The sequence below is a fragment of the Schistocerca cancellata genome, chromosome 8 (genome assembly GCF_023864275.1).
Source record: "Schistocerca cancellata isolate TAMUIC-IGC-003103 chromosome 8, iqSchCanc2.1, whole genome shotgun sequence".
Lineage (NCBI taxonomy): Eukaryota > Metazoa > Arthropoda > Insecta > Orthoptera > Acrididae > Schistocerca > Schistocerca cancellata.
The window spans coordinates 251,318,722-251,333,601 of NC_064633.1; the positions used below are offsets into that span (position 1 = coordinate 251,318,722).

The 14,880-nt window shown below is 42.1% G+C and overlaps 1 protein-coding gene across 1 annotated transcript in view; it reads left to right on the forward strand.

The window, feature by feature from the left end:
* LOC126095496 (furin-like protease 2) overlaps positions 1-14,880 on the forward strand; it is a 707,292-nt gene that overhangs the window by 580,743 nt on the left and 111,669 nt on the right. The window contains exon 16 of the mRNA XM_049910285.1: positions 1,967-1,970. Coding sequence (XP_049766242.1) covers positions 1,967-1,970 — 4 coding nt within the window. The remainder of the gene's footprint in view (positions 1-1,966; positions 1,971-14,880) is intronic.

Below are 14,880 nucleotides of genomic sequence, written 5' to 3' on the forward strand. Positions count from 1 at the left end.
CGATAGCGAGTTTTAAATCACAAAATCAAAAGTGAATACACGAAATGACGTCTCTGAATGTTTTTGTGAAAAGTCTTAAAGCTCTTTGAATAAAATAAACTTTATTAGCATTGTGCGTTTGATTCTTCATCTCTGCATTTTTTTAATCTACATATTTATTTGTCAATATTGTCATCGTGGCCACGAACACATTTCTCCCAACGAGAGACCAGTTTGTGGATACCGTGACAGTAGAGGGTGCTTGGGTTGTTTGGGGAAGGAGAACAGACAGCGAGGTCATCGGTCTCATCGGATTAAGGAAGGACGGGGAAGGAAGTCGGCCGTGCCCTTAGAAAAGATCCATCCCGGCATTGGCCTGGAGCGATTTACGGAAATCACGGAAAACCTAAATCAGGATGGTCGGACGCGGGATTGAACCGTCGTCCTCCCGAATGCGAGTACAGTGTCTAACCACTGCTCCACCTCGCTCGGTCTCTGACAGTAGAATGTTCGACATTGTTGACGGAGCAACAACCTCACCTCTGTTTGCACAGCTTCATCATTATCAAGTTGAAGACCCCAAAGGTGTTCCTTAAGTTTTGGAGGCAGATAAAATTTGGATGAGGTTAAATCAGGTCTGCGTGGAGGATGATCAGTGACAATGAACCCAGACGTCGGATTGTTGTAGATGCTGCAGCGCTCGTTTGTGGTCTGGCATTGTCCTGCTGAAAGAGAAGGTGCTCCTTGTGTGAACGAACTGTTTCAGTGGTTAGAAACTCGATTACAGTACACTGTCTCTAATTCTTCAACATACAAGGTGTGTCAGAAAGAAAGGTACTAGCTTTGACGGGAACAAAAAACTTCAACTGCTCTGTTCTAAATGGTTCCGGAGCTAGAACACATTTAACGGTTGCAACTGACATCGGAATAATATGTGCGACTTCAGAAATAGTACTATTCGTACCATCACTTTCTTCATTTGCTCTATGACTACAACTTTAGCACAGAGTGCTTCTTGATGTGCAGAACATTGAATAGAACCTGTCGACCGCTCTGATGTTTTGCTCTTCTATTGCCAACTAAACCTTCACATTCTTTTCTGCGTGCTATCCTAATATCGCTTTATAGGAAATCTACAATACCCGATGCAAACTCAGAATTCTCTTCCCTCTATTTTGTCTTTTCCATTCAGTTTTAAAGACCTGTCACGATGCGTCACTAGACTGCCTTTTTTGTGCAAACAGCCACTGTACCAGTGTACTTCCTCCATATGACGAAAAAAATAAGGGAGGGTACATTGCGCTGACGACACCACGATTCTTCCAAACTGAAGAGCGTACTGCTGACCGAAAAATTTCGCAGAATAATACTGAGCGAATCGTTGTGCTCTTCCGGATACTCCCGAGAAGGGCCGATCAAAGCAGAAACAGTGTGGCCCTTGGTCTGCCCGTCGCCCGCACACCTTGCACAAGTAGAGTCTGACACGCTGTGGCCGGTTCTACCTTAACCACTTCGCTCATTACAGCACGCTTGTAGGGCTGAGGCAAACTTCCGTGTGTCGTACTGCCTATGGCCCCATCACTGATTTACTTGAATTCACGCCAGAGGGCTTCAAGGAGAAATATTTTTATGTATCACCAATAGATACTGTCTTCATACCTTATGCGACTAATGTCAGAAAGATTCCCGAATTGCGAATAAAATTCATAAATTTAGTACAGTTGCAAGATCGTGACCAATGACTGTTTCATGAGACATTGTTAAAAACAGGTGTTAGACTTAATAGGCTAAATGACAACGTTGTACTAACACTGGATACGTTTCTCCGCCTGAAACACGGTTGCGGGAGTGTCAGTTAAGCGACGAACGACGGAGTCGTAGACCGTATCCCATATGAAGTTTGGGTTGGTGCTGGAAGCATTCGTGAATCGCCAAAGTGGTAAAGGCAACCGGCCGTGACAAACGGGAAATCCTGTTGGGAGTTGAGATTCGTTAAAATTTCCATGTGTCACCAACAAGTAATATCTTCATACTGCACATAACGCCGCCAACGTCAGAAAGATTTCGCGTTTGCGAATAAATTTCATAAATTCATCCCAGCTACAAGATCGTCACCAGTGCCTGTATCTTAAGTCACTGCTAAAGAAATTACAATGAAAGTGTTGAATTTGGAAAACTGGAAAACAACAATAAAGGCCACCAACGGAAACAACACTTTTTTCTTTAAGGAGTTTACAGTTTAAACACAAAATTAGACATACTTCCTTTGTGGAGTGAAACGTCTCAGAACAGTTTCAAAAATAATCTCCCAAAAAAGCGTGACCTGCCTCAAAGAGATTAATTACGATACAGAATGGATCTCTCTCTCTTCAGTTACCTAAAGCACCCATACGAAACAGTTATAACATATGTCTAAAGTGAAATAATCAGTTACATTGTTTACACTCTAAAAGGAGGAGGAACCTTTTCCTGGGTAATGTGACAGGAAAACTAAGTAACGGAGCTAAAACAGATCGTAAATCACTGCTCCATTGAATGAAGTTCTTCTCTTAACTGTGACTTCATTAGCTAGGTTTTACCAATACTTGGACAAAATATCAAGCATTAAAAGATTAAATTAACTTTCTCATAACAAAACGCAGAAAGATTGGGGAACCATCAGACCACACAGTGTACCACTCACAATAAAGAATGCAACGTTCTAGAACGTACGCTAATACCAAAGGTGAACAAATGTTTGTGTATCAACTAGTAAAGCTAACCATTTATTCATTTAGGTTACCCTTTTGTGCTCCAGTGAAAATCAACATGGTGTACGGCAAAATCCAGACAAATTACCGCATGACACTAGCCATGTCCGATGCGCCTGCTGACCTTTAGGTAAACAGGTAGCACATTCGACAGCTCATACACAACTCCTAATCTGGACGGAGAATCTACTGGGCCAGCAGACATAACAGTTTCTTGTCAGTGCTCAGCTTAAACGCCAAACAAAACCCGAAATCCACTTCGCCTGTACTGACTCTGCGAGAATCTACTACAAATGTTGCCACGGAACTTCCGACCAATGTAACACTGTGCCAACGTTATGGTATGAGCTCCACGTGCGAACAGTTCCACAGCTGTCCAACAAAACTGAAAAGCTGTTACATTCGGTGGAGGTAACAAGACCATGAGCCGATCCGAATACCGCGCTTTAAAGACTTGCCGCACGACCACGCTGCCATATAGCGTGACACCGATGCAGCCGTTGCCAAGAAACGCGACCTCAGTATGTTTAAATATCGACAGAAAACTGCTCAATTATTGTTGTTGTGGTCTTCAGTCTGAAGACTGATTTCATACAGCTCTCCATGCTATTCAATTTTGTGGAAGCCACTTGATCACTAAATAGCTATTCCAACGTACATCAGTTTCATGCAGTTAAGTGTGCAGGTGTCTACACCCCCTATATCAGTGGTTTTGAGATTTGAGTGCGGGACCCCCTTGTCCTGAACGTAAACACCCGTGGCTCATCGTACAGATTTGATTCAAAAGGTTAAAAAAGTTAAATTTCGTAAAAAAAATAGTACCAGGAGTTACTTGTTTTTTTTTTTTACTGTTTAAATAACACAGTTTAGTCACCTTTTAATGTTATTACACCTTATTCCTGGAACGAAATCAACTGGAAGAATGACAGTGCTACTTCATCTTCAGTTCGAGTCCTCCCTCGGGCATGGGTGTGTGTGTTTGTCCTTAGGATAATTTAGATTAAGTAGTGTGTAAGCTTAGGGACTGATGACCTTAGCAGTTAAGTCAAATAAGATTTCACACACATTTGAACATTTTAATCATCTGTTCTTTAAATCTCGATACAAGAATATGTACAGCCACTTGCCTCTCTTCATCCACATTCGTTAACAATCTTCATTTCGTCTTGATGACTGACAATGCTGAGACAACTATCAAAATCGTAGGACCTTGTTACCTACTTGTGGATACTTCCGCTACACCAGTCGCGAAAACATAAGCAGCGATGAGGAAACGAACTGAGATTTCAATGTGGAGTCTGAAGAAATTTTACTAAATTGCTCTTGCTCCCCAGTGATAAGTGATAAAGGAAATTATATACTGAAAGGCTCTTTAATCTATATGTTTTCACCTTCTTGTTCAAGAAAGCACTTCGTAAAGTGATAACTGAGTTCATTTAAATTATCCACAAGCAGAAACTTCATTTCTGCACTCATCTGAAGCTCAGTATTTTCTAAAACCGTGTACCGATCAGGAGAAAAGTAACATAAGACTTTACAATCCAGCTTTTTCACGTCTACATCAGAAACTTCTCTGTGAAGGATGAAATTTTATCTTCCGCTGTGGTGTAGGTAAGGAACTTTTTAAGATAAAAGAAGAACCTTCATCGGAAATGAAGCTCGTCCAGTGGAAGTTCTGATTTGTTCTGTCAATTAAGTAAACGTGTGAGAAAGTGTTCCAATTGCTTGTTTACGAAATTGTCATGTTTTGATTCCAGATGTTGTTTAGTTTTATTAGAAATCATGCTTTTAGTAGCTAGCATTTTGAAACAAATAAATCTCTGTTGTCATTCCTCACGTCCAACAAAGCAGTTAAAACCGAAATTCAAGTAATTGTTGTGTGACCGTAGTGTCTCCCGGCGTAGACAGTGTTCAGATGTTTAACTTCGCTTGCACGGCGCTCACTTTCTTCAGTGTTGCCCTGAAAAGATCGGGATGTGCTGCTGTGAAATGTCAGCTTTTGTCAGCGACATCGTCCGGCTACATTCCCGTAAGTTATTCAAATACGTAATTATTGGCAGACTTCCTGCATTTCTGTCTATTTCTGTCTTTACAGCTGAATGATACATTTGAAACATTACGTTATGTAACAAATAACAATCAAATGTAACTGTACTCTAGAAAACTAACCTTCAATATGATCATTATTGATAAAAACATATGACACACGTAGAAAAATTCGACTACAATCACGACTCTGCCATAGTAACAATACTTACTTTCCCGCTATTGTTACTAGCATATAAGTTGTTCTTTTACTCAGTAAGCATATTAATCGATTATTATTTTTATGAAACCCTACTACTACAAGGACACGATGATTTTGGGAATCGCTAAGCACAGCTTGAAAACCATTACCCTATACAATTTTTACCAACCCACCCTACCGTTACTAAACTGGCCATTCCTTAAGGCCTACCAATCGATCTCTTCATTTAGTCAAATTGTGCCGTAAGTTCATTTTTTCCCAATTTCAGTTCGATCCACCAAATACTTAACAAATTAGTACTAGACGCTAAAAAAATCCCGTGTTTCAAAAGTGGTTTTATTGCTGTTGTCAGTCATTGGTTATTTACCTGCCGCCTCTTACAAAATTACAATGTCATCGGTGAGCCTCATTGTGTGTGTTTATTCTCACTGAACTGTAATTCACCCTCCAAAAATTCTCCTAGTACAGGATGAATAACATGACAAGCTACAATCAAATCTCACTCCCTTATCAACGTTTGCTCCCCTTTCATGTTTATCGTTTCTTCAAACTGTAGTCTGATTACTGTACCAGCTGCAAATAATTTCGTACCTTTATGTTTATCACCTCTTCTAACTGTAGTGTGGTTCTTGTACCACTTACAAATAATTTCATCCCTGCTAAGATCACAATTCCGAAGGGTTCCGTGGTGTAGACAATACTGTAAAGACTTTCACTAAATCTAGAGATTCTGTGAATATAGGGTTTCCTTCCTTCAAACTTTTTTCTAATGTGTCTCGTAGGTTGGTGGTTGCCTCTCATTTTCCAAAAGTTCTCCGGGACCGTAAGTGATCTTCCGCATAGTCGGCTTCTACAAGTTTTCCAACCTTCTGTATATAATTGAGGTCAATATTTTGGAAAGGTTATTTATTCACTTCATGGTTCGGTAGTATCCACACCTGTCAGCACCTGCCTTTTTTTTTAGGAACAGTGGTTACTACAATAGTCTTGACGTCTTAAGGTGATTCAGCTGTGTCATATACCTTTCACCTTAAGGGCTACGTCCACATACGAAGGCTGGTGATGTAGTCTTAATTGTCACCTCAAAAAAATCCAAGTTGACACCGTTAAACGTTTTTACAGGGTTACATATACCTTTAAATGTGACACATTTTTCTCAGAGAAAGATGATCTGGCGGAGAAATTGTTCGCTGTTCAGCAACTGTTGCACCTCGCAAATCCCCTTATCACCATTCAGGAACCGTTCACTACAAATGGTTTTTTCAACTGCGGAAAGACAAAGATGTAGCTGGGTGGTTTTTTGGGAGGGTATAAGTGGTGAGACAAAGTTTAACACCTCAAAGAAGCTATAGGTATGACTTTGTCTTTGACCAAATGAGACAGGTCGCGGTCATGGCTGAAAAACACCCACTTCGATAGTTTTCCGCGACTCTTCGTTTTGGTAGTCTCCCATAATATCGTCAGGAGATTTTGTTACTACGATCCTATTTTAGGAGCGTGGGACGTTTGGGAAGTGAGATTCGTCCTTGTTTTTGAAACAGAAAACGGTGCACCAGCTGACAAGCAAACGCCGTAAGAATCAACACCCTTTGCTGGTTCAACGACGGAAGGGACTTCAGCGGAGGAGCAATGATGCATGCTCAAATCACTGAAGAAGAAAGAGTAGCAGCAGACTAGCGTGCTCGAGGCTATTCGATTAAATATAATGATAGCAGATCACATGGGCTGACAACGGTCGCCAGAGGAAGTGCGTGCTGTGTTCTGTATGATTGGGAACATGGGACTAGTGTGCCCGTCATCAATCAACGCCTACAGACCGTGCATGGTGAAGAGGCCTTTTCTTGTCAGTGGTTCGTCGCTTATGTTGCATGTTTACAGAAAGAAGGCTGTGGAGGATGAAGCTCGAAGTGAACGTCCCGCCACATATGCATGAATGAAAACTACATCGATAGTATATGAGACATGGTGTGAGCGGATAGGCACAAAACGGTGGCATACGTCATTGTCTGTGCCCAGGCCCATCACATGCTCCATGATATGTTAGGTTACCGAAAGGTATATGTAGGAAGGGTGCCGAGAAATCTGACCTCAGATTCCAAGAATACAAGAATAGAAACGAACCTCAGTCACTTGACTACCTGTTTATAATCATCACTGGTGATGAGACACGTGTCCTACACTTTATTTCAGAATCCAAGGCCGTCTCGATGACGAGGAAGCATTCTAGTTCGCAAATGAGGAAAAGATTCAAAGTGTCGCCCTCAGCACGAAAAGTTATGACCACAGTGTTCTGGGACGTTAATGGCGTGATTATCCTTGATGTCTTCCAGCGAGAAACCATCAATGCAGCCCCATACTGCGACACCGTCACTAAATACACGTCGGACGTTCTACGAATGACACCAAGGCTCTTTAGAGAAGATGTTGTGCTCTTGGACCACAACGCAAATCCGTACACAGCAAGTCTCACACAGGATCAGATTCGTCGCTTCGGATGAGAGTGACTGGATCACCCAGGTGATATGTGTGGTGTCCCGATCTTAACCTATCAGGTTTTCACCAGTTCCCTACATTGAAAGCGACACTCCCGGGATGTCGCTTACAAACCAATGCTGATGTGGAGCGGGTGTCTTCAAACTAAATGCACGCAACGACAAATAGCTCAATATCTTCGGTGACTATGTCGAGAAATAGTGGAAGATGTATAGTTCATGATGGCATTGTGTACTTGTTCTTAGCAATAAATTTCACGCGAAAAAAACAACGGCGTAACTCCCTCGTAGGTTAGTAGTCCAGCGTAGCAGTACCAATAAACATTCAGCATCACTTTGCCCATTGCTGGTTGCGGCTTTACGATTTTAGGCAGTGGCGAATCCTCATGTCTTTTCTCCCATATCTCGGAGTCATAGTGACTTACTCAGCACACGTCGATTGTCATGAGGCGGCTAATGAAGTGATTTGGAACACGCTGATGACACATTTAAATTTTCAAACCCGATCATTGAATGGCGGTAAGGCATTTTATTGTAAATTACACCGTAATATTATACACAATTACGTGTTACACTGAGCTTTTTAACAGTTCCCCCAAGGGATACTGGGCGCTAAGTATTAATTAAAGGCATCTTGGAATGTATCAAGATGAACGTCATATCTGATGCACGTCTTAATTAGACTTACCTGTCTTACAACTCCTGGTTCTCCTAGTGAACTAATCCATTGTCCTCAGTTTCCCCCTAGTAACTTGACTCCATCTTCGTCAAACACATCCGCAAAAAACTTACTCTCACTATCAGCTGGTCAGTCCGTATCCTGAAGTATAAATGTAATTATTACGAAAAAAGATGAAATTCTTCCTTTCCTTCCCAACAACTATTCACGTTCAGATACGAACATGTATATTTTGAAAATGTAACCGTTAAAACAAAAGGAAATATATTACTGCTGTTCTTCATAAAAGATTCTTCCTCTAATCAGTAATCAGAGTCTTAACCAGGTTCAATCCATACAAACCCACAGACACATCGTTCGTCCCGTTACCCTATGCGAATATCGGCTTATTGCTTCACGGACGATTAACTCTAAGCTTAAACGCGCCTTCTACCAGTAATGCAACAGGCATTGATTCTATCATTTTTTATCCGTAATGCCGTCCTCACATGCGCCGTGAACGCAAACGAGGACGGCGACGTTGATGGCATGGTATCCAAAAAGCTCAAACAATTTATGACACTGTACTTACTCGCCATTATGATATACCCTCTGCACTGGCTGTTAACAGTTACATAATACGCTCGAAACGCATGAATTTTTCGCATAAAGTAGTGATGTTGTTTTTATCAGTGATTGTTGAAGATCTACGAAGAAAATTCGGGAGAAAAAACATTTCGGTAACGTGGGCGAATAGGGGCAGAATTATACTTAGAATCAAGAACTTTAAAAGAACTTGACTGCCTGCTGAATAAAAAGTACAGGACAATAGACTGGACTAATAGAGAGTGATTTGAGGTTTATAATCTTGCATTTAGTGGCAAAAACCTACGATAAGCCATAAAAGTAACTAATTTCATCTAAACTGCTCCTTATCATAATGAGAAGCAACAGTATTTTTAAGTGTTACAGACAGAATTCTATATTGGTGTATTACTGAAAAAATTTCATCATAGGCGTGGCAATCAATAAGTCTACGCTAGTGAGGAATTGTAATTATAGCAACGTTCAGAAATCGTACGTGGATCTTAGACATTCCTTCATTCTGCTCATTCTCAGTTAGTAAATGTTGACTGCGGGATTCAACACTTTTTCCTTCTCACAAGCTTCTCTTCACACGATCCAAGTTTACCACAAATAATATTGTGCACCCAATAAAATTTGTGAACCACCATTTCAAAGCCAACATTACCAAGCGCCTTATCACTATACTCGTATGTTCTTGACTTTTATAATGATATAAATAGGTGTATCTCTTTACGAAGGAAAACCACACTGGCTTCAATATCAACGTCGGCACGAGAGATACGAATTTTACTGATGCAACAAATTTTCTCGCCCCTCTGTGTACCATCGGTCGCCGAAAATTTCTTTTGGGTATTTTGAACATTGCACGAAATAAAAGAAGTGCCAGTTGATAAAAATCATACTGCGGTTATGGAAAAAGTGGCCCTGTTGTCCATATCTATGGAAGAACTGATGTGTGTGAGCAACAATGTGGAGATGGCAGCGAGAAAAATTGGCCTCCTTCTGAATGAATCGAAGACCAAGCTTCCGACGACGGGCATATTCATGCATGTTCAAGAGAGTTACTCCAACCCTTGATGTTCGGAACCCGAAATTATAAAGGGGCTCGTAATTTTAAATACCTGGGTATAATATTCAAAGAGGATGCATCATGTGAGGCAGAGATCAGTCCGAGGATTCAAGCCGGAAACAGACCGTACCTCAGTTTTAGGACAGCTATTTCAATCTCGCAGTCTCTCAAGGAGTTTCAAACTCCAACTGTACAACACACTGATGTAACCAGTAGGGTTGTGTGGATGCAAAGCTTGGAGTGTACTCGACATAGACTTCTCTTTTCCGATCTTCAGATCTTGAGAAAGATCTTCGATCTGGAACAATATGAGACCATTAGTAGCTGGTTCAGATGGTTCAAATGGCTCTGAGCACTATGGGACTTAAGATCGGAGGTCATCAGTCCCCTAGAACTTAGAAGTACTTAAATCTAACTAACCTAAGGACATCACACACATACATGCCCGTGGCAGGATTCGAAACTGTGACCGTAGCGGTCGCGCTGTTCCGAACTAAAGTTCCCAGAACTGCTCGGCCGCTGTGACCGGCCATTATGAACTGGATGTTATCTACAACATTTCGAATATTGTTGACCAGAAGGGAAACGAACGGCTCCTACTGGCTGGTCATACCCCTCAGATGGCGGAACATCGATGACCTTCGGAATCCACGAATGTTACTTCCCACGGAACGCGACTACTAGGTAGTACAAAGAGAGGATTGGAAAGGGAATCCCGGAGGATTCGGTGCAGATTGGCGTATAGCGTGATTGGTGGCCGAAAGCAGGAAATAGAATCAAGCGGAAGCAAAGCTGTGTAGCCGAACAGAGAGCTGTGTGGCCTGATCGCGTAAAGTAATTACAACAATTCTGATTTAACGTTTGTTTTTCTGTCCCAGTTGCAATTTTTTAAAATTTTTCCCTTGATAACTTTCAGATCTTTGTAGCTCCGTCAACATCCCACCGTGTCTATGTCAAACCTCACATCAGGCTAAAGCTGTTCTCTCCCGACAAATATGTCGACTATAACGTAAAGTAGTTTAGTAACTAAGTAAATGAGTGAAATTATTAGGGGATTCCTGCTATATACCGTGAAGATTATACAGATCGTAAATAAAAAGCTATACTGCGTCCGAGGAGGCCTCGAAAGACTCAACAGTACCGACCGACTGTCTTGTCATCGTCAATCGATAGGCGTCAGTGGATGCAGATATGAAGGCTCACGATTCTTCCGACCGATGTCACTGTGAGTCACTCCTTGTCAATCAAGTAGCAACTCATTTTGCCTGACACTGGCTGAGCGCTCTCCACTCGCCAACAGCGCACGGCAGACCCGGATGGTCACTCACCCAAGTGATAGCTAAGCCACTACAGCCCTTAAGGTCGGTCATCTGACATGAACCGGTGCTACAACTGCGACAAAGCCGCTGGCATGTAGATCGAAAATATAAAAAATTAAAAAATATAAAAAATTTTAAAAAAATTGTTGTTGAAACTGTTGAGTTGGCTATACGAATTCCGTGAACAATATCTGCAAGAGCTATTTCTTACCGCCTCCTGAAATTATTACAAAAGGTACATTAATAAATCAAATTATACAGGCCAGTACTGTAAACATTTAGTGGTCATCTTTGTACATTAGCAATATCTTATGAGATACGATGTGGTAGAATCGTTGTTTCATGTAAGAATGAGCGATGGAAGCAATATTTCTCACTTCCGGCCCTGCCTAAAAATGAACAACGTAGCGGGGACGAGAGATGTTGTCCCCTCGTTTATCACACCGCAACCCTCGACGCTCGGCACTTTTTAAGCCGGCTTGGCGTCTAAATCAGCGTCAGCAGGAACCCGCCGCGAGATGACGAGGCAGAACCGCGGGGACAAAAATGCTCTCTTCATTCCGCCCCCCAGGGCCCTCTGAATTATGAAGCCAAATCCGTTTGCCTAAACTCGTCTCGAGCGGCGAGAGTTTGCGCGGATCGATAGCGGGCGGCCGCGTCACTGCGCGGCGCCCGGATGTCGACTGTGAGCCGATTGTTAGCCGCGGGACGGGTTATTAATGGCCCCGGCAGACTGCTTCTTCCCCGGCGGACCGGCCTCCATCCACTGTGCCCCGGAGGACCGCCCGTCGCCGCTTGACAGGTCCCCCTCTCCGCGACCGCAAACTCACTCTGGCGGCGAGGGCGGCTCGTTAGCATTCGTAGCTGAAGCGGCTAGTGTGTCTTCCAGGAGCTGTCTAACGGCAAATAGGATGTTATAAATGATGTGGGCAATGAACATCACCTAGTTTATGAAATGGGTTCTCACAGTGGTATCAGTTAACACTGGAGTCATCTTTTGTAGGGGTTACTTTCACATAACCTACAAAAATGCAGCAGGGTAACATTCTCGACTGCCATCCGTTGTAAAGATAGTTGATATGCTGCGTACCTGTAAGTTATTTCAGTATTCTTTACGCCATGAGAAAGTCAATTTTCACCCTGCATTGCGCTGATTTACACATTTGCAGAGCTGATGTGGAACTGGATTATCTCTGCTGTCAGTCGGATTTTAGCGTTACAAATTCCTTTCATTATAGGAACTGGCGCACCCCTACAGGGATGTTGGTAAATGTGGCCACATATAATCACTTTTCCAGAAATGTGAAGCAAAAACCATTTACATACACCAACAAAAATAGTGCCTCACCCATTTTCCTCGAAATTAATGGCACACAAAACAAAAATAAGCACTGAGGCTTGCGTATACGTGAGTGTTCTGAAAAGTAATACCTCCGAACTTTTTTTCTGTTTTCAGTACCAGCTGAGGTATTACATGCATGTTACTCAGTTGACGGTCCCAGTTCTCTGACGCAAGTTGGAACCCTCTGCCACTACGGGGCTCCGAGTTGTAGTGTGTAACAAGGTAGTGTGCAACGTAACTACAGGATGAATCGGGATTAAACCAACACTATTTGACATAAAACCTGGCCGGCGGCCGGCTGACTACTGCCGCATAGTGTTAGTGACATGAGAAAAATAGAGCGGCCACCTTTAACGCTTTCTCTGGCTATCTAGGCAATCTGACTACACTGTTGTCTGTGGCAGTCTCTGGAGTAGGTCTTGTCTAATGTTAGAGGTGCTACGTCATTTTGCTGAATGTCTTACAGAAAGGAGCTCTTCATCTGAATGCAACGTCTAGCAATCAGGACTGCTTATTGCTTAAACTTTTGTAGCGCCTTTCGTGTGAATGTTGAAGTCCTTAGTACAATGGAAGTGTAGCTACAGTGTATATCTCTTTCTGGTACACCAGTAATAACGGTTCCGCCCACTAACATTTTTGAGAAAGATTTCGCAGCAGACTGTCTGGCTTTAGACGCCGCATGTTTCAGGTCTCTCCGAGACCCACTAGCTGGCAGCCGTCAGTGGATGCAGTGGCGGCGATGCACTCCCTCCCTGTAACGAAAGCGCCAGTCACCGCTAATCACGTTGGAGAGTGTAAAGTGCTTTACTGTCGTTGAGTCATTATCCACATAAAATATGTATAATTTGCATTTCACTCTCTATAGCAACGGAGACATACGACCCGTTTTTGTGTATATTGTATTACACAAACACGCATGACGCGAGTAATTTATTTTATAGTTTGGGATTCACGAGTTACGCAGACCGAAAATTAGCGTTATCTCTTGCTTTTAATTGCACAGCTTGGTATACTAACATGGAAATTCCAAGTAATGAAGTGCCTGTTTCTGTGTGACATTCGATTGCGAATGCAATCTATAAGCCTTCAGACAACCTGGATCCAGTATCTCGTGGGTGCAGGCATCGGTGTCTGTTGTACGAGTACCAAGCAACAGGACACACAAAAGTGCTGCAAAGATTCGAAGGAACGATCAACTTCATGTTCTTAGATACTTATCATTTAGGGACCAAACAAGGAGGGAGCATTAGAAAAGTTATGAATAAGCTAGTTATTATACATTATACGTTGAGATCTCAAAGTGACAAACATATCAAGGCGCAGAATTGCACATTGTCCACATTGAGAGGTTAGATTCAGTTTTAATGGTTATAATTTTCTGTTTCTCCTCTGATGAATCCTCGAATCAATTAATTACTACGTCTCATCGAATAATTAGTTGACTGCGTTCCTTCTTAATTATATCCCCATCAAGAGACTTCTTAATTCTATTGGTAGTCGTGAAATTCTATTTGTATGTGGCACAACTCTGCACAGTGGCTTTCGAGGTGCAAAGCGTTTGGTATCTTACCGTTTTATGACGTTTGGGGGAAAGCAGGTTTCCAAACACTTTTTATTCCCTTGAAATAAGCTTTCATTTAAAACTGAAAGAAAGAGTGCATTATTCGTTTGTATTTTGGAGACACTGCAGTCGTGATGAAAAATTAAATAACTCATCATTTGACATACCGTATTCCCAATGACCGGAAAAAAGTATCAGTAGCTTTGCTACTACAGCGCAGAAATTACGTTACCTTCTTCCACACCGGAAAGGTTCCAAAATCAGGAATTCTAGAAACTGGACGACACTGTTGACTGTTACTACCAGTGTATCAGAATGTGAAAGAAACTGTAGCTGTACTAGTATTACACTCAGCATTCACACGAAAGGCACTGTAAAAATTCTGGTGACGGATTGTTCCGTCCACAAGACCTTGCATTCGAAAGACATGCTATTTACTGCTAGACCACGGGCTGGGAAGTGGCGTAACACTTCTGACAAGACTTTTTCCAGGAATTGCAGTAGCGTACAGTATTGCCAGATTGTGCAGTTAGTGGAACTTAAAGTATTATCAGTGTGGCCATGTCGCGATCGGCACCTGCTCATAGACTGCGGGGGCCCGCCAACATTCAGGTTTTATGTCAAAGAGTGTGCTCTGAGCAGTGGCAGTATTAGTGATTTTGAACAAAAAGCTTCATATTGACATTAACCCCATTCAGAAAATTTTTCGAGGTAGAACACATTTAATATCATTTTCTTAAGCTTTTCTTGAAAAACTAGAACATCGCACCTTCCAGCGAAAACTTGGCGCAGTACAAGATTAAACCACATTCAATTTCCAGCAAGAACGTCCTATTATTTTTACTCTAGGACTAACAGTTCATGCAAAATAAGT